The sequence below is a fragment of the Hermetia illucens genome, chromosome 2 (genome assembly GCF_905115235.1).
Source record: "Hermetia illucens chromosome 2, iHerIll2.2.curated.20191125, whole genome shotgun sequence".
Classification (NCBI taxonomy): domain Eukaryota; kingdom Metazoa; phylum Arthropoda; class Insecta; order Diptera; family Stratiomyidae; genus Hermetia; species Hermetia illucens.
The window spans coordinates 23690103-23715870 of record NC_051850.1 but is presented as its reverse complement, the minus strand read 5'-3'; the positions used below and the strand labels follow the sequence as shown (position 1 = coordinate 23715870).

The following is a 25768-nucleotide window of genomic DNA, read 5'->3' as shown; positions in this document are numbered from 1 at the left end:
GTTTGTTGAGTATCTTTTAAAGCCGTCGTCGTAGTTAGAAATAAGTGACCTTGGTGTTGCATGGTTTCAATGAAATGCTACTGGGTTTCATCCAACTTGTCGAGATAAGCGTAGACTTCGTCGTTGACTCCAAAAATTCGTTATAGTACATTCCTCAAGACTCCTCGTCGTTTCCTGGTTTCAATCCACGGTTGCATCAGGTCTATCGTTCTATCTTTATCATGCTTCAGCTGTTCGACGAGTTCGTCACAACGTAGTGCAGCGTGTATACTGAACCCTTGATGGCACGTGGTGGATATGTCTTGCCATATTTTATGATGCGGATTCGAAGATGTCCTCGAATCAATCGCACAATACCTACTTGTTGAACATAAATTCCTCCTCTCGGATATTTAACGATGTATTGGCTTGGTTTCCTCGCTCCTGGCGATTCCCTCGCAGTCGAAGGCTCCTGATTGACGTGACGTTCTTTACTCTGTTGTAGAGTCTAATTGGTGATTTGTTCGTCCTTCGGTAGGGGGCACACTTTGGTGATGGGACGTTTGATGAAACTGTGAGTTGTTTTGATGGTTACGACTTTAACTAAGCCATCGGTTCTAGGATGCAACGCTGTAATTCTGCCCAGTGGCCAATGCATTGATGGACAATTTTCAGTTCTGATGAACATCAAGTCTCCTTTATGTATCTCTTGGCTTGCCGTAAACCATTTTGCTCTGGAGTTAACGCTATGAAATCGTTAGGGTCGCCGCTAACCGGTGTTAAAGGCCTTGAATTCATGCAGGCTTCAATTTGCGCTATCACCATGTATATTTTCTCTACGTTTAGTACGTGGCCGATTGTTTGAATAGGTGCCGCTTCGTAGATCTCACCGCGGCTTCCCAGATACCGCCGAAATGAGAGCTGCCTGGTGGGATAAATTTCCAATTTATATTGCTTCCCGCCAATGTTATCTGCGCTTCAGCGACCATGCTCTTGAAATTCTTCAGCAATATTTTATTTGCTGCAATGAAATTAGTTCCATTGTCACTGAGCATGGTATGAACCATTCCTCTGCGTGGCACGAAGCGTCTAGTGGCCGCGATGCATGTATTTGCTGTCAAATGCTAATTCGAGATGTACCGCTTTCGTAGCCAAACAGACGAGGACGACGATGTATCCTTTCAGTGTTTTAGTTCCTCTTCCACTGCTCCATTTGATGGATATAGCAGCATAGCCAACATCGTTTCGTGCAAAAGGTTTCCCTGGACGAACCCGCTCGATAGGCAATTCCCTCATCAATTGTTGGGTAGGTCTCGCATTTACCTTAAAAAATATCAAGCATTTTCTTATTAAAGATTTTACCGCAGTCAAGCCGTTTATGATCCAATATAGATTAGCGAAATGACCTCTTGGCAGTATAATGGGATGCCTTTTGCTCTCGTAAACCGAACTCTGTTGTATCCTTCCTCCGATCCTGAGCAAATGCTCTGAATCTATAAATGAGTTAAATCTTATCAGCGGACTGTATTTTGGAATTGGTTCGTTGTTTTCGAGCAGCTTAATTTCCTTGTGAAACGCGTCTGTTGAAAATTGGACAGTCTTCTGCGCCCTCCACGCCTTAAGTGCTCTTGTTTATTGCGCTGCGGAGTCTCCCTTTGGCTGATTGTACTTCGTCATTATGGTACATGCCTCCTGCCGGTCGCTTAGACGTTGTGTTAAGCGACGGAGCCTGTGACACTTCTTCCGGAGCTCTGCAATTTCCACTGTCCACCAATACATAGAAGGTTTGCCACGTCTCGATACCCTCCTGGGCATAGAGGCTCTGCAAGCCGTTTATCAGGTTCATAACTGAATTTACGACAGTGTCGGCTTCAGCGTCACCGCCCCCAGGAGTAGCCTCCAGCGCGGTTCCACCTGTTCCAAGAGTTCCGACAAACCTCCAGGTGTTCACTTTCGTGACGTTCCATGCACATAAAGAGCCTCGAGGTGACGCACACCGAGAGTTTGTGTCCACCACTTCAAAGGCAATGTACAGATGGTCACTTGCCAAGATGTCTTCCAGAACTTGCCACCCATCCACCGGCGACACCAGTGATTCCGACGCGAAAGTTACGTCTGAAATGCTTCCCTCGCAGCCTGGGCGTCGGAACGTTGGGGTGGATCCGGTGTTTAGAATTACCAGTCCTGTTCTCGCCGCCATTTCCAGAATTCGTTTCCTCCTGGAGTCTGTGTAAGGCATGCCCCATTCAAATGTCCTAGCACCAGCCCCGACCAGGATCCACCCATCTGTGCCTAAGATAGCGTCCTCCAAAACATCAAGCCTGCATTGAAAGTCCGGCATCGTCTCATTCGGCGTAGATAGAGACTAAAAAACGTTATCCCTGAACACCGAATCCAGAAAAAGTCGTCTCCTCGGCCTTGGGTAAGAACCCTAAGGAAGGTGCCGTCCCAAACCCAGATGGCAGCGGTACCTGATATGTCAGCGTGTCATGAAACTGGGTCCTTGTTTTGGTGCTGCTCACTGATGAGTACTTAATCAGCTTCGTTCTCCGCAGCGAACTACGCTAGCAACTCATGGGCGGTTGCACTCCGATGCATATTGATTTGTGGGATGCGAATTATGTTGACCGCGTCCTAGCTCTTTCCAATTCTGCTCTGAAGACTGGACACCGTCCCGAGCCCGTAATGTGCGCAATTTTCTCATCAGTCGCGCCACAGATTGTCTAGCGCGTTTCTGCATTGCGCCATCAGCCTGGAGGATGTCGTCGCTGAGTACAAGACCTTAATGGTCACTTGACTGTCGGTTAGAATGGCTATGTTGCGCTTGGGGCCCGGAGCATTCCCCAGCCATCGACAGGCTTGTAGAATCGCCAGTACTTCCGCTTGGAATGCACTCGTGAAACCTGAGAGACCATACGAATCGGATACACTGTGTGTATTCGAGACACCCTCCCCGCCACACCGACTCCACAACCCATCTTTGATTCGTCGATGAAGAATACTGTGTCATAGCCTGGCAACATGCCGCCGTTCTTACACGCTGCTCTGGTTGCAAAGTCCACAGTAAAGTTTCTCTGGAAGTTAAGCTCGCGTGTGGCATAGTCCGTGGAACATGCCTAGATTTCCCGTTTAGGATGTTATTATGGCCGTAAGGCTTCCGGACTCACATAGTCTGACGGCACTGCAGGCTACCGCGTATTTAATGTGGAGGTCTAGCGGAGGAGATGCACGCGGTTCTTTGAAACCTATTAAGCTTCGTTCTGCCACGATTCAATAGAGCCGTACGTTAGGATTAGATGCACTATAGCTGTGTAAATCCAGAGAACTATTGTAATCAGGGAGATCGAAAAGCTCAAAGTCATTCCAGGTGTCGCTTATCTTAGCGACGTACGAACCGAAAAAGTCTCTCGCAAACTATAACGTGGAACCCATGGATTACCTGAGAGGAATCAAGGCAGGGGATGGATCCCGTGCGTTTGCCTTTGGCGTCCAGAAGATGTTCAATGATCATCTACGACAACCTGGCCTCAACACTGGTCCCCACCTACGGCGTTAGTTTGCCGCTAGCCGCGTTGCCACACGCCAGTGCCACACATAAGTGGCTCCTGGCAACGTCGCTGAATTGTTTCACAGTTCCTGGCTCGTCGGCTGGCTGCTTACTTCGCTTAACGTCCGAGCTCTTGCCCACTCTGCTCCGCTTGTGTTTTTGTTCGACCTCGTCTTAAGATCGATTGAGTTTGAGAGCGGTGGGCTTCGCCTTCTGCTCGTCTGCCGGGCGTTTTCTGTTATATTCTTCAACAATCGCTAGTCCTCAAAAGATGTGCCTGGCATGACTACTTCTTCTTTTATCATCGGTGTTTTGTTTTTATAAATTGAGTCCATGTCTTGGTCCCACGACTAGTCCGGGAAGAATGGTCACCCTGCTGGCCGGGGTAGGGTCTTATTTGAAATTCAAGGTGCCCAACGTATTCAGAGTTCGCAAACTCCCCATTAGCCACGCAGCCCTGGGCGTATGTTTCGTTTTTCCTTGGCTTGGGGTCCTGTTAGCATCTTCTTCAGTGCAGGGAGGGCGATCCCCGGGCTGTTGCTCGAGTTCATCCTCCGCCAGATCCAGTTTGCCCCTAACAATAAAACTCGGATCACCATCTCGTGGGCATAGTGTTCCTGGCACAAATTATCACATCCCTCTGACAATCAGGTGTGAGCGAATATTGAAGCCATCCGCAACAAAGCCGTCCGTAACACTTATCAGGGCAAATGGATGCCGTAATAACCGCAGCTAACATAGATTCTGATGATCTTCACAACTATCTGAAGAAATTTATCATTGATACGGCCACAAACATATTTGGCCTCAGTCGCAAAAAAGTCGGAACGGCTGGTTGTAAGCTACCAACGGAAGGGAAGAATGCTGTGTACCGAGTAATGTTGCATTCTCAAAGAACGGGCACGCGCTCCGTCGCACGGAAAAATAACTTCTCAGACGGAAAAGGGAAGCCTGGGAGAATCAATAGGTCTGTGAACTGGAGAAGTACAGGGAGCAAAAGCACCAGATGCGAAAGCTTTACCAATAAGTCAGGATGAAGCCTTATACCCCTTGATGATCATCCTGCCGAGACAAAGAGGGAAATCTGATTGCTCAACAATCAAAATATCGGCAAGTTGGAAGTCCCGCCAATTGAGAACGAGGGACAATTACTGCCACCATCAAGTATAGATATTTCTGTATAGATATTTTCCGCTATCTTGCTAAGCGCCCAGAACATCATCGGCCCAGATCAAAGAGGCTTCACTCCGGGCAAATCAGCAACAGATCAGATTTTCTCTGTGCGGCAAGCGATGGAAAAACTGTTGAAATATGGCCATCTGTTGCACCCTCTTTTCATCGACTTTAAAACCGTCTATAATACCATAGACAATAAAGCTGTAAAACGGTCATGAGAGAATTCGGTGTCCCGACCAAATTGATAAGACTGACTACGCTGACTCTGATTAATGTGCAAGGCTAGATAAAAGCAGCAGGATCACTCTCGGGACCATTCAACATCAACAACGGTCTAAGATAATGGAATGCCCTTTATGTGTTCTCTTTAACCTGATACAGATGTTAACGCAAAAAGTCCCATCGTCTTCAAGTCCACACAACTACTGGCCTCTGCAGATGATATTGACATTATGGGAAGAACAACCCGCGATGTATAGTCTACCTTCATTCAGACCAAGCAGGTGGCTCGACATTTTGACCTGCACATTAATAAAGACAAGATGAAGTACATCCTGGCAATGTCAGCACCAAAAACATCAAATCACACTGGTCAAACGAGAAAAATAAAAATAGGAGATTACAACTTTGAGATCGTTGATAATTAAGTAAGTGTATTTTCGGAGACTTGGATTCTTAGCACGAAAAATAAAAATGGTGAACCCTTAGCCGCGTTCGAGACAAGGATCCTTGGAACGCCCCTTACACGACGAAATCTATGAGCGATCCCATGATCGTCTGGTTGTGCATAAAATCCGGCTGAATAGGTTGCGGTTGACGAGTCACTTAATCCCTATGGATGAGGATAATCGAGCCCGGAAAGTCTATAAGAGCAATATCTATTGTAGAAAAAGAAGACGAGGCAGACCCTGCCCGAGATGGAGCGATGGCGTAGACGAGGACGCCAGACAGCTTTTAGGGATATCGAATTAATGGACCTCGGCGCAAAGGCGGGATGTCTGGAATTCCTTATTAAGGCAGGCCTAGACCGGATACCGGTTGTTGCGCCTTTGATAATGATGAAAGTGGGTATCCTTCTTTGGAATTTTGGCGATCATCATTTTCTTTCACTCGCTGGGAAACATCTCAGATTCTTAGGATTTTTACGGATGAGTGGAAGAAGCAATTCTGCAGAGACAGCAGGAGTTGTGGTAAATAGCTCCGCGTAGATACCATTACGTCCATCGGCCTTGTCCCGCTTGAATGTATCGATGGCCGAGATAATTTCCCTTCTGTTTGTAGGTGTAGTTGGAACAGTAAAGATCAGCTAATTGTAAGCCGTTTAAGGTTATTACTTGATAATTATATTTTCTGATCTTTTTCAGGCAAAAAGGATAAGGACAAGGATGAAGATGAAAAGGACAAGAAGAAAAGTGGACCGAGCAAAGCGATGGTAGCTGCAATGCAGGAGCGTCTGAAAAAACTAAAGGAGGAGGAAGAACGACTTCGTAGAGAGGAAGAAGAAAAGATCCAACGAGAGGAAGAATTGGAGAGATTACGATTAGAAAAGATTCAACAAGAGAAAGATCGTAAAGAAAAGAAAAAGCAGAAAGAATTGGAACGTAAAGCTAGACTTAAAGCTGAAGGAAAGCTCCTAACTAAGAAACAAAAAGAAGATCGCGCCCGTGCCCAGGCTATGCTTGAAGCCCTTAAAGCACAAGGTATTGATATTCCAGATCCAGCAGAAAGAAAACCTCGTCCAGGCACACGTATCCGTCCTAATAAGAAAAAGGATCAAAAGGACAAACAAGACGGCGAAGATACTCGAACTGCAGAAGAAAAGGCCCAGGAAGAGCAAGCCAAGGCTGCCGAAGCAGAAGGAAAAAATGAGGGTGACGATGTCAAAGATGCCTGGGATGCAACTTCCTCAGAAGAGGAAGAAGACGATTCTCAGGAAAGCAACCAACAATCGGCCGATGCCAAACAAAAAGAACAAGATGATTCCGATAGCGAAGAAGAGTCAGATGAGGAAGAAAGTTCCGATGAAGATGAAGAAAGCGTTGAGGACAAGCGAAACGACGATGAGGCAAGACGAGAACGAGCAATGCTACGAATTGAAAAGAGACGAATCGAATCCGAGAAAAATCGAACTTTGGAGAATTTGCGAGCGGCTGTGGTTTGCGTATTGGGTCACGTAGATACCGGTAAAACGAAGATTCTAGACAAGTTGCGGCGAACACACGTACAAGATTCAGAAGCTGGAGGTATTACTCAGCAGATTGGCGCAACGAATGTTCCGATCGATGCAGTTAAGGAGAATACTAGAATGGTTAAAGGCACGTCTGATTTCGAATTCAAATTGCCGGGCTTACTGATTATCGATACACCCGGGCACGAGTCGTTTAGTAACTTACGTAATCGTGGCTCATCTCTTTGTGATATTGCAATTCTCGTAGTCGACATTATGCACGGTCTTGAGCCGCAAACTATTGAATCTATTAACCTTTTGAAAGCCAAGAAGACGCCATTTGTTGTCGCTTTGAACAAAATCGATCGATTATATGACTGGGAAACGATGCCAAGAAAGGATGTTCGCGATATACTTAAACTCCAACAACAGAATACCCAACTTGAATTCCAACAACGAACAAAAGAAGTTATTGTACAGTTCGCCGAACAAGGACTGAATGCAGCGCTGTTCTATGACAATCCAGATCCCCGTTCTTACGTTTCTCTGGTACCCACTAGTGCCATTACCGGGGAGGGTATGGGTAACTTGCTCTATTTGATTGTCGAGTCCTGTCAATCGATGCTGGCCAAGCGGTTGATGTACAGTGATGAGTTGCAAGCGACCGTGCTCGAAGTTAAAGCTATCCCTGGCTTAGGTACAACTATTGATGCAATCCTGATCAATGGCAAATTGAGAGAAGGTGAAACGATCATTGTTGCTGGCACAGATGGTCCGATTGTAACACAAATTCGATCACTTCTAATGCCACAGCCCCTGAAGGAATTGCGAGTTAAGGTACGTTGAGAAACATTTCAGTGAAATTTCTCTCTTCTAAATTTGCAATGTTGCAGCTAATATTTGGAAAATTGTGCATTTCAGAACGCCTACATTGAATACAAAGAAGTAAAGGCCGCTCAAGGTGTCAAAATTGCAGCTAAAGACCTAGAGAAGGCTATTGCTGGCATTAATTTGTTGGTTGCTCATAAGCCTGATGAAGTTGATATTTGTCGGTAAGTTAAATGAGGAATCTGTGATGGTAGATTTTCCAATATTTTGTTTTTCTTTCTAGGGACGAGGTAGCCCGCGAGCTCAAACATGCTCTTAGTCATATTAAATTGAATGAACGTGGTGTTTACGTTCAAGCATCAACTCTAGGATCGTTGGAGGCCCTTTTGGACTTCTTGAGAAGTTCCAAAATTCCGGTAAGTGGGATTTTTTTTTATTTTATCTCCAACACGTATTGAAATGTGGCCATAGTGCATAAAACGAACCCTACACCGAGCGATTTAGAATTTGATCAATTATACCTGATACTAAAGGGTGCATGGCCAACTATCATTCGAGTTGCCACATCAAATGAAAAATTCTCTCATAAACAGGCTAAACATGTTGAGTGGAATACAAATAATGAAGGTGAAATGATAAATTCGGCCAAAAAGAAGAAATTCTGTGATGTAGAGCAATTTATGAATAAAAACATGCCTTTTTAAGGTTTTGTGTAAACCGAAACCTTATTAGAATCGATTCGGTGTCTGTCTGCCTTTTTTTGAGGAGGTGGCAATCTTTAAAAGATACTGGCCTGGACACGCCAGCGTGTGGGATTCTTACCCACTAAAACCCCCTAAGCCCCGTGGAACCGCCGTACGGTATTACATCACGGGGCGGAGTCAGCTCATTTTAGCTTGGTCTCCTTTCGTCTCTACGCGGCGTACATAACCGCGCTTTTCTAGTCTCTTCTGCCGTTCGCAGTTTGCTCTGGATAGATACAACCATGGAGTTGATCGCATCCCAGTCTGCCTGACATGCTCTGGTACGAGCACCTCTCCTAGAGTCTTCTTTAAGTTCTTCCTTTCCTCCACAAACCTTGGACAGCGGAACAATACATGCTCTGGGTCCTCTGGGACTCCATCGCAGTTTGGACAATCGGATGAGGTATCTAGTTTGAACCTGAACAGGTACTGGCGATATCCTCCATGCCCCGTGAGAAACTGAGTAAGATTATAATTAATCTCACCGTGCCGTCTCTTCAACCACTCCTTAATGGCAGGGACGAGTCTGTGTGTCCACCGACCCTTTCCCGAGCGTTCCCAACGCTCTTGCCATCTATTTGGAGATCTCTCCCTTTCGGCATTCTTCGTCTGCGATAAAGGAGAGATAGTCTTCGCATTATATATATACGTCATCTCATCTGCCAAGATGTCAATGGGCATCATTCCAGAGATCATCTGATACAGTCCTGAATGCCGAGCACACCCTTAGGGCTGTTCTTCTGCAGACTGAACTCAGTTTGTTAGCGTTAAATGCAACCTGCAATGCCTTTCCCCAAACTGGAGCTGCATAGAGCAGGGTCCAACACACTACCCTAGCTATAAGTTACCTGGAAGCAAGCCGTCGTCTCACTTTCGGCATCATCCTTGCCAGGGCCACACTTGCAGTGGATGCTTTGTCATAAACATGCTGCACGCGTTGCTTATAGCTAAGCTTCCGGTCTATCATCACTCTCAAGTATTTGATGGCAGACTTCGAAGTGATGATATCATTCCCAATTTGAATACGGGGAAATTTTCTTTTATGGCGCTTGGTGATGAGGATCGCTTCCGTTTTTTCCTCCGCAAGTGTCAGACCAGAATTCTCTAGCCAACCCTTAACAGCACTGATCGCTTCGCATAAGTATAATTCAGCATCTTCAAGGTGCTTTGCGACAACAACCAGTGCTATATCGCCGGCGTAGCCCACTACTGTGGCTTCTTCCGGAAGGGGAAGATTAATTACATTGTTGTACATGATGTTCCACAGTAGTGGACCCAGTACGGAGCCCTGTGGGACACCTGCGGAGACAACATACTCCTGGGGTCCGCCATCGGTGTCATACCAAAGACTCCGTTCTTGTAAATAACTGTTGACAATAGCTGCAAGATAAGCGGGAATACCAATCTTCACCAGAGATTCCCGTATTAGGTTCCAATTGGCCGAATTGAATGCATTTCTCACATCCAGGGTCACTACTATGCAATATTTGCTAGTACTGCCCTTTCCGTGGATTGCATCTTCGGACAAGCCAGTAACCGTTTTGATGGCATCAATGGTTGATCTGGCTTTACGGAACCCATACTGTTGATCTGAGAGACCTCCCTGGCTCTCAACAACCGGGAGTAATCTATTATAGATTACTCGCTCTAGCATTTTGCGCACAGTGTCCAAAAGACTGTAGGAGGTTGGCTCACCTGGAGGTTTGCCAGCCTTAGGCAGTAGCACCAACTTCTGCCGTTTCCATGATGTAGGAAATATCCCCTCGGATATGCACGCTTCGAACAACTCAGCGAACATGTTCGGTCTGGATTTCATGGCAAGCTTAAGGGCCCTATTCGGAACGCCATCCAGACCCGGAGCTTTGTTATCTCCTATCCTAGCGCAAATCTCCAGCAGCTCGTCACTGGTGACTGGCGGTATTGACGTGTTGTTCAGAGGGGAATAAACCCTGAATAATTTTTAACAAGAGGGAAGGGCACGTGTTCTGCAGAGATAATCGGCCTCTGAATCGCCTCTTCACGATTCTATAGGCGCTTCCCCATGGGTTTATGTCCGCTTCCGAACAGCGCTCCTTAAAGCTTTCCCTCTTGCTCCATTGGATGGCGAGCTTGAGGGTTTTGCGGGCTTCCTTATAGGCGCGCTCTTTTTGCCCTTGGTCGATTCTGGCTACCGCTCTCTGAAGCGCTCTTCTGGCTCGGTGACAGGCTGATCGAAGATTCGAAGTTCAGTATTTCACCAGTAGTTTGGTTTTCTACTGGGGAATGATGATCTCCTAGGCATGGACGCGTTATACGCTTTGGCGATGCATTGGTCCACATGGACAGCTCTTTCCGTAGAGACGCCTGCTTTATTAGGTTGGTCTAACCAGACCTCTATGAAGGTCTGCTCATCCAGAGCTTTAGTGGACCAGCCTGACATCTTTCTCGGTTTCGGGCATGATGGTCTTCTGCCCGGTGACTCCACCCATAACCCAAAGAAAATTGCCTGGTGATCGTTGCTGACGCACCAGGATATACCACGTGCCAGTGCAGGCCTGACCAAAGTTAGGTCTACGACTGAGGCAGACCCCCTTTCTGAAAGGTGGTTACATATCCTTCGTTGGCCGGAATGATATCCAACTGTGCGAAAGCGTCTAATAGGCTGCGGTCCCTTGCATTTGTCACTCTGCTACCCCACTCACGGGCCCAAGCATTGAAGTCACCAGCAATCACCTTTGGACTACTACCCCTTGCGTCGAGAACAAGACAGTCAAGCATTTCCTCGAATTCGGGCAATGTCAGGCTTGGTGGGGCGTAACAGCTGTGCACATATACCCCGTTTATCTTCGTCCACACAAAGTCGCTGCATGTCTGACCCCCAATACACTGTATGGCTTGTCACCTGCATGCCCGTATCGCCGCTGCCTGTCTGTCACACTCGATTTATTCGGAAACGGCTAAACCGATTGTCACGAAATTTAATAAGATTGTGTGATCTGTTGTTCCCTTTACATGCAGCATGTGGTGCCATTTTGTGTTAAGTTTAAGGAGGGGGGGCGGAGAAATAGGCAGTTGGTTTTCCGGAGGAGCATTTACTCTATTAACACTAGCTTTATCTTTAGTTTTCTTCTTTTCCGCTGGACGAAATTGAATACGTCGCCTCCCTCTTCTTCGATGACCACTTCGAGGCACATCTCTCCTCCATCTCGGTGATGTTGGTCTTGTCGTTGCTCCTGTTTTTGTTCCTGTTGTTGTTCACGTTGTTGTTGTTCTCGTTGTTGATCATTGATGTTGCCGTTGTTGCTGCTCTGACGTTGCAATTGGCATTCTCCCTTCGAGAGATGCCAAGCGCTCCTCCGGGTGCTTTATTATGCTCTGCTGGCGGTCCAGTTGTTGAGCCATGGCGGCCTTCTCCTGCTTTAACTCCTCGATCTTTTCGAGGAGGGTCGCATTCACTACTTGCAGTTGTGAAGAGCTTCCTTCCTCTTCAGATGATAACTTCTCCGCATCTTTTGGCGGACATCCTGTCCCCAAGTCCGTACCTGCTGTTGCACACAACCGCTCTGAAATGTAAAGAAAACTTTTTACTTCAAATGTTCTTTTTTATAAAATTACCTTGTTGGACGTGTCCAATTGTCCAGAACAGATACTTCCTTATGATCAGCTCTTGGTGTCTGTCCGCTTCGAGAACTCGGAGCGAATTCTGGGTGAGATGAGTGTCACGTCCCGGTAATCTTACGTGAGTACTCGCCGTGTTGGCTTAAGTTCACGATCTTCTTAAGGCACGGATTGATTTGGTGACCACAATCAGAGGTCCACACCACAACAGTTTATACTGAGTGCAGGCTTAGTATTCATACTGGAGGATGCAAGACCTACTTAAAGCCTCTATAGAATTAAGGAGTACTAAGGGTACCCGAGTTGTCCAGCGCAAATCAACGCTTGATACCACAAGGAGCTCTGTCCATGATGTGGACATAACCACAACCCCTACAAAACTGCTTTTAGTGGGCCAACGCAAATAATCGGGCAGAAAGCAAATGCCCAAGAATTCACCTGAGACAGGTGAAATCGGAAGGCTGCCGCGGTTTCCTTGGTAACTTCTGCTGAGGCTTTGTGGCCAAAGCTACTTTAGATCAGTCCCTCGGGTCTGATCGCCTAAGGCCTTGGAGCATACAACATCACGACCAAGTTAATGCGGATAAGGCGTGCGCTGGTGCCACCATTTGGAGCTTTTGCTTGGCCATTTGGTGTTGACTCAACCGACAAGATTGTTGCCCCGTACGCTTTCTCGCTACCTCTGAGCACCAAGTTCAAAGCAAGCAAACGTCAATTCAGTGAAAGACTCCCAACGCCTCCAGACTAAAAGTAAAACAAGTGAGGTCGATTGTGAAGACGATGGTCTTGCCCTGACCACTTGAGCCATCCAGACACGCATCGCATTTAATGGACAGTACTTTAAGGATGTCTCCAGGTTCTTTTTGATAACTGCAGTGTCGAATAATGGTTTCGTCCAGGGGGATGAGTTGCCTTGCCCTGGACGAAACCGTTAGTCCCTATTTTTAAATGCTAGGGTGCCATCCCCAAACGAAGTATCCGTGGACCAAAAAAACGCGAGAGTAAGTTGCTCGCCATTTGGTCCGGTCCAACATCAAGTGGATGTGGACTTAGGATCCCTCATTATCCCAAACAATAATTTGCTGCTATTGATCAAGTTTTATATTTTTAGATAAGAGCGTAATCTTAAATATAGTAGAAAACAGTCATAGGCGTATGCCACATCAGCATGTCACTATGTTTCTCTCTTTATCCACCGTCAAAGATCAATTGATTTCTCTGAAAATTACCGCATTTAACGGTGCAACAGTATCCATGTTCTCATCAAAAAAGGGTTTCATCTCTTCACCCAAGATATTATTCTGTTTTAGATTTAGTGTCTTCTCTGATTCTGCTGGGATACCATCAGCGGATAGACTTCGACGTCTTTCATGCTGCTGTTACCAACCTGTATAGGATGCTTAGAGACTAATGCTCATAAGGCGGCCCATCTGTTTAGTGAATAGGGTTTCCGCAGAGCCCCGATTTTCCCGGTGACAAATTAATAATCGAGTTTTCATGGACTTTCCCTTTCACCGCGTCGACTAGATCCTGCCAACAGCGAGCTTTGTTTTTGTTTTTAGTTCTGTGGATTCTCCTTTTAGTTGATCTGTACTCTGTCAGTCACGATCCCTGCAGAAAATGCAACTTTCCTTTTCGTTGCATGCAAGTTTTTGCTTTGTGATTTACGTGGTCGCATCTGCAGTACGCTGTATCCTGTCAGAACCCTGGCGAGTTGTAGATATGTGCCCATAGTCTAAGCACTTGTTCATGTTTGATGGCCTCCGCTTGGATCATTTCTGTCAGACAGGATCTCCAATGTCTAGACTAGAAACCAGAGCCTTTCCTCTCAGTAGTTCCTTGACAGCCTCGCAACACATGCTCTGCTTATTGTCTTCGGATCTTATTTAACGAGGACTCCGTCACCTTTCATTTTCCGTAATGAAAGATACATTTGTTCCACTGTCTTTAGGCTCGATTTTATAGCGGATTTCACTGGGAACTTCCGCATATGTCTTGCCTTTCGCAGGTTCGATGAGCAGAGCCAATGGTTTCTTTTGTTTCCTCGCTTTTTTCTTTTGTGCTCCACCATTCGTATTCGCTTTGATTTTGAGCAGACGCTTTTCTAACGACGCGCCGTGTTGTCTCTTTTTGTCTTTCTGGGCCTTCTTTTTCGAGCCATGTAGATTGCTTGGATGAAGTCTCCTTTCTGTTCCTGTTTTTTTGTGCGTCTTCTGTTGCGGTTCATGTTCGCCTCTGGGAAGAAATGCGGTCCAGGAGTTCTTCCAGTCCCATCAGTCCGTTTTTCATCCCTTTACTGACGTCTTGCTAGAGAAAGGTTGCAGATCACGTGCGTGAGGATACCATCGGGAACAAAGTTCCTACTCCTGTTCCCTGAAGTTTTTTCTACGATTAACTGATCCTGGAACTCACGTATGGATCAGCCATCGCTCGGGGTGACGCGGTCTACTAACACCGATTCAGAATACATTACGCGACCAGGATTCCGGAGGAACTGGCTTCTGATGCACACCACAATTATTATCTGGGCAGGACTGGGCTCACATCACTTTATCGACGTCATCGAGAAACTTTCTCAAGGCTACTTCCCAGGACGCAGATATAATGACAACTAGGGTGTCAGAACTACTTGCCCGGGTCAATTTCGGTATCGACTGTTAAAGTTCGCAGGCGACCCTTAATGAACCTATGGACATTGTGACGCTTGGAGGTGCAGCGACGCCCATGTCCTCATTGCCAAAGGCACTTTGTCCGTATCCATTTTCACTATTAAATAGGCCACTTTCGTCTTTCTTCTGCCTTTCCTGGTGAGGGCAAAGGAAAAGGATCTGACAGGTAGGATTTAGCATGCAGTCCTCCCTCTTCAGTTTCAGTCTTCAGTCTGAATAACAACACGATCAACACGAGGAAACGTGTTGAGCCCTCTTGTTCAGGGAATCGATTTGGGCAGTAGCATTCTGCATTGTTTTGTCCCTAATTAAGGATCTTCTAACTAACGTTTATTGCTAAGGTATTTTAATCTACAATTTAAGGGCGAATTTAGGGTTTAGGATTTAAGACCCCAGTAAGGATTCATGTAGTATTCTAACATCGATTGTATAGTCTATCGAACCTTCATGAAATCATATTTGGAAGCAAGAAAATTTGCTACTTATATGCAGATGAAGGATTTTATGATGCGCTTAAATGTCAAACGGTACGCGGAATCGTCTAAAGATACTTTTGTAATTTCCTCCAGACCTCATGTGACCTACTTTTTCAGAAGTAGCAAGCAACAATACCACAAAGAAAATGGGCTGGGGGGGGGGGAATTGTCATCACTTACAATCAGGTCCTTTCTTTGATTGAACCTAGCTAGCATAAGTTCCGTCCAATGTACACATAGACATAAAGGTAATTAAAATGAAAGGAGATGATGAGACCTTTTGCTATCTCTCACTTGCCATATCTATATTCCTTTGAAAAACATCGCATTGGAGTTTGCTGCATCTCCGCAGGGCGGTTATAGACCATTTTCCATTCTCTTGTCACTCGACGAAGGAGCAGCAAGACAGGTATACTTCGAAGGCAATTTATGGCTTTTAAATAGCCAACCCTTATATTGCACCCATGTACTAGCGGAACTCGTGTTTTCCGTCCATTAGCGATATTTGCATGATACGGACTCGCAAATTAAAGCTGACTCCACTCGTAGGGAAGCAACTGTGCAGCCATCGTCACTTCATTATTCCTCCATCACTTTAAGAACGAGTTTAACTTTCATAAATAACATTCTGACAAGGATTATTCCCCTTGGATTCGCTTCGGTTAGCTTTTCTATACGAAACCTGTTAGTTTCCTCCTTTTTCCCTTGTCTACTGCGGAAATGTTCAATTAAAGTAGAAATCACTAGAAGGAATCGGAGCAAAAAGTGGAGATGTGCCATAAAACATGCCTAGGGAGGACATGTTCTTGTTTTTAAAAGTGCCGCCTTTGCTGGATGTGGTAAATGAATGAATGGGATCGGCGCAATGGACGGAGAACAGGCTGCTGCCGGCGAAACTTCAACGGCTCTCATAATTTTCTCGTGTCGTTTAGTTTATATTCGACAATATTGGAACTATTTAAAATTCTGCACGGCATTGCGTTGATGTATGCATGATGCGTTCGATTCGGTCGGAGAAGATAAATCTTGGGAGCGATTTCTAGTAGATATGCGTGCATGCGTAGGTTGTTTGGGTGATGGGTTTGATAGAGGTGTGCCTATTAATAATTGGATGCGTGATGCATTCGGTATGCAGCCATGTAAAAAGAGAAGAGAAATTTTGTTTTCGTTAAGGTATGATGCATAGAAATTTTATGGAAGATTTTCTGAAAGTTTGGAATAAGATAGTCCAGTGTATAAACATAACGCCCTTTGTTGATTCCGATAATAAAAACTATCTTGGCCCATTACAGAATAATTCTACAGATTGTAACTTTTGATTCATCATCATCATCAGCGGCGCAATAACCGGTATTCGGACTGGGCCTGCCTTAATAAGGAACTCCAGACATCCCGGTTTTGCGCCGAAATCCACCAATTCAACATCCCTAAAAGCTGTCTGGTGTCCTGACCTACGCCATCACTCCATCTTAGGCAGGGTCTGCCTCGTCTTCTTTTTCTACAATAGATATTGCTCTTATAGACTTTCCGGGCTGGATCATCCTCATCCATACGGATTAAGTGATCCGCCCACCGTAACCTATTGAGCCGAATTTTATCCACAACGTGACGGTCATGGTATCACTCATAGATTTCATCGTTATGTAGGCTACGAAATCGTCCGTCCTCATGTAGAGGGCCAAAAATTCCTCGGAGGATTCTTCTCTCGAACGCGGCCAAGAGTTCGCAATTTTTCTTCCTAAGAATCCAAGTTTCCGAGGAATACATGAGGACTGGCAAGATCATAGTCTTGTATAGTAAGAGCTTTGGTCCTATGGTGAGACGTTTCGAGCGAAACAGTCTTTGTAAGCTGAAATAGGCTTTGTTGGCAGCCAACAACCATGCGCGGATTTCATCGTCGTAGCTGTTATCAGTTGTGATTTGTGAGGAGAAATTTTCAACGGTCTTAAAGTTGTAGTCTCCTATCTTCATTGTTTTCGTTTGACCAGTGCGATTCGATCTTGTTCGTTCTTTTGGTTTTGACGCTGACGTTACTACCATGTACTTCGTCTTGCCTTCATTAATGTGCAGCCCAAGATCTCGCGCCGCCTGCTCGATCTGGATGTAGGCAGACTGTACATCTCGGGTTGATCTTCCCATAATGTCGATATCGTCAGCGTAGGCCAGTAGTTGGGTAGACTTGAAGAAGATGGTGCCTCTCGCATTTACATCGGCATCGCGAATCACTTTCTCCAGGGCCAGGTCGTCAGGCATTGATTCACTGTCCTATACTGTGAGCATCAGTTGACGAACCACTTGGTGTAACTGGTCGCCTCCATATTTAACAAATTCGGTTGTAATTCCATCGGCTCCTGGCGACTTATGATTTTTTAGCCGATGAATTGCACGGACTGTTTCTCCTGAACTTGGTGGTGGCAGTATTTGTCCGTCGTCTTCAGTTGGCGGGACTTCCAATTCGCCGATGTTCTGGTTGTTCAGTGGCTCATCAAAGTACTCAACCCACGCTCCAATATGCCCATTCTGTCAGAAATCAGATTTCCCTGTTTGTCTCGGCAGGATGAGCATCGAGGTGTAAAGGCTTCATCCTGCTGACTTGTTGGTAAAACTTGCGCGCCTGGTGCGGTTGATCCCTGTACTTTTCTAGTTTACAGACTTGTTGGTTCTCTTAGGCTTCCTTTTTCCGTCTGTGAAGTCGCTTCTCCGCTCGACGGAGTTCGTGATAAGTCTCTGCGTGTGCTCACGTTCTTTGAGAATGCAACATTACTCGGTATGCGGCATTCTTCCGTTCCGTAGCTAGCTTAGACTCATCGTCAAACTAGCTGTTCCGTCTTTTCTTGCGGCTGGGGCCAAGTATAACGTTCTTGAAGTGGTTGTGATGATTATTTGTTGATGCTTCATCTCCAGCATTTCTGTTGACTGCGGTTATTGCGACATCCATTTCGCTCTTATAGATCTTGCGGAGGGCTGTGTTGTGAATGGCTTCGGTATTCACTCTCATCTGATTGTCAGAGGTGATTGTAGCTGATGTCGTAATTCGAGCTCGGCCCCCCTATATGTTCTGATATTCATCAAGGCTGAGAGGTGGCGGCGTTCAATCAGCACATGGTCAATTTGGTTGAAAGTGGTCCCGTCTGGAGAGGTCCACCTATGTCTGTGGACCGCTTTCGGCGCAAACTAGGTACTTCCAAAAACAATTTCGTGCGATACTGCTAACTGAATAATCCGCAGTCCATTATATTGGTATCCCTATGTAAGCTATGGGACCCGACGTATCGCCGTCCCTATTTGATTGTTGAAAGCTCCAAGTATGTTTTTGATATCATATTTGGGGCTGGCTTCGAGGGTCCGCTCAACTGCCTTGTAGAAGGTATCCTTCTCCAACTCTGCAGGGGCGTGAACGTTAATGAGGCTTATATTTTTAAATTTACATCACACACGCAGTGTATAGCCTTTCGCTTATATTTTCAAAGCCAATAACAACAGGTTTCATTTTTTGGCTGACAAAGAAACCTACTCCGAGCACATGGTTTACTGGATGGGCGCTATAATATATGGTGCAGCGGCTCTTCTCCAGGAAACCGGTCCCTTCTTTCGCATCTCTTGCAATCGTATTACATCAGCCTTATATGGGACAGGGTATCGGCTAGCTGCTCAGCAGCATTCGGTCTGTATAGGGAGCGCACGTTCCATGAGAAAATGCGCAAATCGTTATTCCGTTGTCGTTGCCGGGTTCATCTTTTTGAAATCCATCCTGTCCGAGGCTTCTGTTGTGGCTTCGTAACATCGTTTTTCCGTGTAGGGTTGTCAACCCTACCTAACCCCCAACCTGGAGGACCAGTTGGTACAATTTGTCTCGTGTTTAGGCGCGGGAGACTCGCCTTCATCCTTCACCCTCTGCAGTTTTTCATGAAGAAAGAACTCCCAGCGATTACCACGTGGAGGTGGAGATAGGGCTTGGTAGTAGAGCTGTTGCTGTTGGTTCAGCAGGCATTTCCCAGGTTTTATGCTCCATCGTGGGTACCAATCCACGTTTGGCCCTGGGACCTATACTATCCTTTGATCGGTTTATGATCAGTTCTAATCTGGAAATTTGCACCTTGCAATACATGCCGAAAATGGCGAACACTCTACAGAGATACACAGCTAACAACTCCCGATTATAAACGCTGTACTTCCATTCGGCGGTAACCACTTATCGTGTTGATATTGCTCCAACACGGCGCCGACGGCTACATCCGATGCATCAGTAATCAAGGCAAGCAGTCGGTCTGACTGATAATGCACTACTCTACTGGTGAGCAAAACTATCTCTGCAGTCCTCGAAGGCCTTGCTAGCGACGGGAGTCCAGTTGATTGGGGTCTTATCTCCTCCTTTTGCGTTTGCTAAGATGTCATTGAGCGGTGCTTGATGACGCCACCGGTTGCCGAATTCGATAGCGTCTGCACTAGTTTTCCGATGTTTTGGCGACGGATGCCCAAGAACACGGCTTCTGACACTTGCGTGCCTTCTCACGGAACTTCCAATGGATGTAACACAAAACTCCTGTCTTTACGTTGCGATGCTTCGGTGATGATGAGTGTCGGCTGCGGCGACCACTGCGACGATCATATGATCTATGTGCAGTCAACTCATCGATACAACTTTGAATTTCGGCCATTTCATTAGATAACTGCTCCGGCATTGCAGACAATAACGAAGAATTCACGGTAGAGACGTGAAATGGTTCTCGCACTTCTAAAATTCTATCTGTCATTTCAGACAAGCGCGATAGATCGATTGCCTCGGAAATGCTCAGTATGGCCTCAAGTGACTTGAGGATGCTGTCTGCAACTTTGCTTCCACCCTTTAATCTCATTGCGCGAAGAAGTTGCAAAGGCTTCTGGTCTCCTAGCTCCAATTTCGTTAGGAGCTCTCTAATTTCTAACTCTTCCGAGACTGCGTAGACGATAATGATTCGGCGTTTGATGGTCAGATATTTGTTGATATTTATCCATGATATCCGCGGCCTGACCCAAGATATCCGGATCGATTTCACCAATCACTTTGTCAAACGGTTCGAACAAAATTGCGCTTCGACGCGCGCAAACCACAAAGCGGGGCGCGCTTTCCAAAACGATGGTAACCGGAATACAGGCTGCTAACCTCAGTCGGCAGGCGAACTCTGTGCATCGGAAAAGTAGTCGTCTTCCGTGGTCATGGTCTTGCAAAACACGCAGTTGCGGGGCACAAAACAAGATGGTGCGTCCGTGTGTGTGCGTCCTCCGCAATAAATGAACTTTTGTTGGGACCTACGTCCGGGAACCTGCATCCAATTTGTCGGGTACGGGGGCCGCCAATCTGTAATGGCTTGAGCAACGACGTTTGTATATTACTGCTACGTCACTTTGCTGGAGGAATTCTGCTGCGAAATATGCTCGAAGAGAAATACAAAGTAATACCTTAATAAGTGGGCATTTATTATATTTGAGAGAGTCTCTCCGACTACTACAACGTTATAGGATAAACGGTTTCGTCGAGGGCAGAGGTAACTCGTCAGACGCTGGCGCACCTCTGCCCTGGGAGCAGCGTGACCCTGAGTTGCATCAGATGGAAAACGCTCCTTTATATATTTGGAAAAACACGCCAAGGGTGCGAATTATATCCAATAGAAACCAATAGTTTGAGCCTGAGCTAGGCTAAAGCTAAATTAATTGTTTAGGATAAGTGAGGGATCCTAAGTCCACAACCACTTGTTGTTGGACCGGACCAAATGGAGAGCAACTTACTCCCACGTCTCTTTGGTCCGCGGATCCCTCGTTTGGGGCATGGCACCCAAGCATTAAAAAATTATAGGACAAACGGTTTCGTCCAGGGCAGAGGCAACTCGTCAAACGCTGCCGCACCTCTGCCCTGGGAGCAGCATGACCGTGAGTGGCATCAGATGGAAAACGCTCCTTTATATATTTGGAAAAACACGCCAAGGGTGCCATTTGGTCCGGTCCAACAGCAAGTGGTTGTGGACTTAGGATCCCTCACTTATCCTAAACAATACTACAACGTGTTACACTGGAGTCAATACATTTCATCATAAAAGAGAGAATGTGCTACATGATGACGGCAACGCTCATGGCGGTCAATCGCTGAAGGACGGATCGTTACATCCTTATTAGCATGCACTAAATGGAAATCTATAAGTACCTTGAATGACCTAACTTGCGGATGCTGTTGTTCCAGCTTCTATTATTGCTGTGTCAAAGTCCAGCGTGTGACGGAGATTGTGGCCCTGAATTTCCGTTTCTTGCTTCTAATCCCCCCCAAACGAGTGCTATTGACGTTGAGAAAGATGCCGCTGATATTGAAATTGTGTTTGTTGTTGACGATGCATTCATGGTGGTTTCATTAGCTGAGATCAGACAAGACCGGAGGAAAACCCGCGGAAGCACTTGGTACAAAAGTTGGCGCAACGGAATTCAATCTTCATTGAGTCCACTTGGGGTCACCAATTGTGGTGTTTACAAATAATTTTTGGCCACTTTTATCCCGTAATTGGATGAGTTAGTAAGTACGGAAGAGAAAAACTTGACTTAGCTTTCCTTTTTTTCTACATCACTTCTCATTGACTTTTTTCTTCCCGATTGCTCTGCAAGCCTCGTGACTCTCACCTCGCTACCCATAGATAGGTGGTGAATTGCATTGTTCCCGTGCGGAGCTCGGACGAATCCGTGTTAATTAGTCTGTGCCTCCACAGCTCTATCAGGTATAGTTTCATCGGGTCTTCATTATGTTTTTGTATCTGGGTTCACTGGAGGGTCCCGTCCCCACGTACTCGAAGAAGGCGATCAGACGCAAGTCGCAAGGGACACATCTGAAGTGGCTCTTGCTACGAAGCCTCACTGGAGGTTATCTAGTGCCATGGGAACCGGGATAGCTCTCTGAAAACATGGATATGTTCCAGGACAATTCCTGGAGGATGTGCTCTCGGGCCCGTTATTTACGGTTGGCCCCTTTGTGGGAGTTTTATGGTGATTGGAGTTGCGCTCAGATCGCGGGTAGGAGTCCTCGTGGGCTCAAGCTTGGAGTTGCGCTGCGCAACTCGGATGCCGTACTCCTTAGTTGCGGTAGAGGTGTTAAATAGGCCTCGCGTCTACTGGAATGCGCTCAGGACCCTTTATCTGGGTTCACTGTGGTGTATCTAAACTTCTCAATTTGTCACTAATCTTCGCGCAACCATATTGAAGCGATTTTTCGTTGATTTTCCAAAGACACAAAGGTAGGATGCGTAATCAGATTCTAAAGAAATAAATGCCGAAGGCTATTCAACGAAATCTTCATTATTGCAGCTTTCTAGAAAAAAATTGGAATACTTTCCGTATACAACACATATGCCAACGACAATATGCACACAATTGCTTCACTTGAGATTTACTCAGATATACAAGAATTTTAAGATATTTCTATAAAAAAAAAGATGCAGAATCATCTATTGAAGCCGAAATCTGCTTTAGAATTTGAGCTCATTCGTTTTTGTCGAATGTTCTGGTTTCCAAAATCTCAACAAAATCCCTCTGATCATCTGCTCAATCCACTTATTGTAAACTAACGCAAAAACTAAGATGCTGCACTAAAATTACAATAACATGCTCTCTCCTCGACCCATAGGAAAGTACACATTTTCCACATGCCGCACTTAAAAACACATTTCAGTCCGGATACGCCCATTTCAATGAATGAAATTCTTGTAGTAATTGAAGGAAAAAAAGATACATTCAAACAATCCAAAATCTAAATCCGATACGGAAGTAACTTCCGTTTCTAACAGTTTACATATGCCGAAATGCAGGGGAAAATAACATTTATTTCCGGATTACTGAGCCTATTCATCATGACCCATATTCAGAACGTGACAGTAACACTTATCAGATGTTTTTGTATCGCTCACGTTCGGCCTGCATTGTATATATTTACAGCTTTGGATTTATCTTGATGAAAGAAGTTGATCAGATTAAGTTTTTAGACGTTTTGGATTTAAGATGCGTGCATTTGGATGTTTATTTGGAGGTACATAAAGGTGTTTATTGGAGAAAATTTCATAGACGATTGTATCTTTTCGATATGTCGATTATCGACTGCAAATAATTATGACCCAAATCATTTAAAATTAAGAGGTCCTAATTCAGTTAAATTGCTCTTTATTTCCCATGGCTTTGAATTAATTTTGGCTGATTATCTTCTGCATTTAGATATATGTATAGACGATATAGAGGATTCGAGCAAGAGTCTCTCAACTCTAAGATGGAATAAAAATCTATGGAAAGAACAGCGAAAATTCTAATTACAATTTGAGGTATGACATTTTCCATGGTATGATGGTCCCAAGCCCAGGTAAAGGAGGAGGGCTTGAGGCAACGTACTTTGTACTATCCTCAGTAAAACAAAAATAAAATGCTGAGATCAGGGAAAGAGATAAATAGGGTATAGTTGGAGTTCTTCCATTATGCTAAATCCTACCTGATCTCTCTTGGTGACAGGTCCCGCGACAGGCCGACCAAGAAAATGCATACAATGTCGTTACAAACATAATGATCGGATTGAGCCACAAGGCTTGGAAAAATGCTAGTTCGTCCACCTCAGTCGACGCGGCAGGATAGACTCCGGTCCTGTCGAGAAATGGGTAAGGGTTCTTGACTCATGGACGGCCTTAGGACGTAAGCAAATTAGTCCGAACAAAAGTAACAAAACAAATACGTTCTTCCACGCTAAATGTTGGTACCCTAACTGGAATGACCGAGGAACTCACAAGAGCCCTTCGGAAAAGACGTATTGATATCTGCGCTGTGCAAGAAACCCGATGGTCTGGTACCAAAAGCTGCGACATTGAACGCGAACGCGGTAAAAGTGGCTATAAACTTTTCTATTTTGGTAACCCACACACTCAATATGGTGTTGGCATTGCCATCTCAGAGGGTTTCAGTGATGCCATTAAAGAAGTCGAACCATTTCATGATCGGCTAATGAAGCTCACTATTATACCAGCTGATCGCCCTATTCACTTCTTCACTGCGTACGCACCACAGACAGGTCGACCTGATGCCGAGAAAGATGCCTTCTGGAGACTTCTCGAAACGACTTGTTTCAGCGACGCAGCAATCCCGACTCTGTGAGACCCGATCTCTTGTCGAAGAACAGATCACTTGGGAGCCTTAGGTTCTCCCCGTATACCAGCTCCGCGGGGCTGACAGCAAATTCCTCTCGGCAAGTTGTTCGTAGGCTGAGTAGGACGAGAGGCAAGACTTGAGTCTAGGACGAATCATCGCGTACCATAATGGCGGCTTTCAGCGTCCGGTGCCAACGTTTCAGCAACCCATTGGATTGCGGGTGGTATGCCGTAGTCCGCTGGCGTTTAAAACCCAGGAGTTTGCCTAACTCCGAGAAAAGGGTGGACTCAAATCGCATTCCCTAGTCAGTGATGACCACTGCAGGGACGCCAAAGCGAGGGATCCCCTCTCGACAGAGGGCTTCGACACAAGATTGCGCCGTAATCTCCATCAGAGGTATTCCCTCAGCCCACCGCGTAAACCTGTCTCGCAAAGGGCCTGCGATGTCGAGGTATATGGTGTGGAACCGCTTGGTAGTGCGTGGGAATGAGCCCACTTCTTTCCTTACATGCCTGGTGACTTTACATTTCTGGCATGCGATGCACTCTCTGGCCCAGGAGTTGACATCCTTGTTCACGGAGGGCCAAAAGTATTTCTCGGTGACTAGCCGATTTGAAGTCCTGACACCTGGATGTGCTAAGTCGTGAACCGCGTGGAACACTTCCTTGCGAAAGGTGGCCGGAATGTATGGCTGGGGTTCCTTTTCCGAGACTTCGCAGCAGAGAAAGAGGTTCGAGCCGAAGATGGACAACTCCCGAAATTTGTATTTGGGGTTGGATTTGAGGCTTTGAAGTACTGCGTCATCCTCCTGCGCCTTGTTAATAGCCGAGAAGTCAATTGCGGCGGGGATGTTAACCTCGGAGACACGTGCCGGACACGTGCTGGCTGTCGGACGTAAACTGGCTTCTAAAGCTCAGGTGTCGAAGCTGATGAGGGGACGCTTTGTCGGGCTTTTGTTTCAAAGCAGACGTGAGAGGCTTATGGTCCGTGAACACTGTGAACGGCCTGCCTTCTAGGGAGAAGCGGAAGTATTTGATGCTCAAGTACGCGGCGAGCAGTTCTCGATCGTAGGTACTGTAGTTCCGTTGAGCGGGGTTCAATTGCTTAGAGAAGAAGCTCAACGGCTGCCAGACCTGATTCACCTTTTGGTGAAGAGCAGCATCTACTGCGATGTCAGAGGCATCAACAAAAACGACTAGAGAACTGCAGAGGAAATGCAAAGAGTGTAGCGTCGGCCAGTTGTTCACGGGATTTAACAAACGCGCGGACCGCCCCTTCAGACTACACAATCTCTCGTGTGTCCTTTGTTTTGGGGCCAGACAAGTACGCGTTCAAAACGGACTAGTGTTGGGCGGCCTTGGGCAGGAAACGACGATAGAAGCTTAGCATGCCTGAGAACCTCCTCAACTCCTTCACTGTCTTCAGACGCGGGAAGCTTGTAATTGCTTGCA

The 25768-nt window shown here is 46.0% G+C and overlaps 1 protein-coding gene across 1 annotated transcript in view; it reads left to right on the top strand.

Moving 5' to 3' along the window:
* Positions 1–25768, top strand: part of LOC119648027 (eukaryotic translation initiation factor 5B) — a 305335-nt gene that overhangs the window by 6171 nt on the left and 273396 nt on the right. The window contains exons 3-5 of the mRNA XM_038049445.1: positions 6067–7706; positions 7791–7921; positions 7981–8113. Coding sequence (XP_037905373.1) covers positions 6067–7706; positions 7791–7921; positions 7981–8113 — 1904 coding nt within the window. The remainder of the gene's footprint in view (positions 1–6066; positions 7707–7790; positions 7922–7980; positions 8114–25768) is intronic.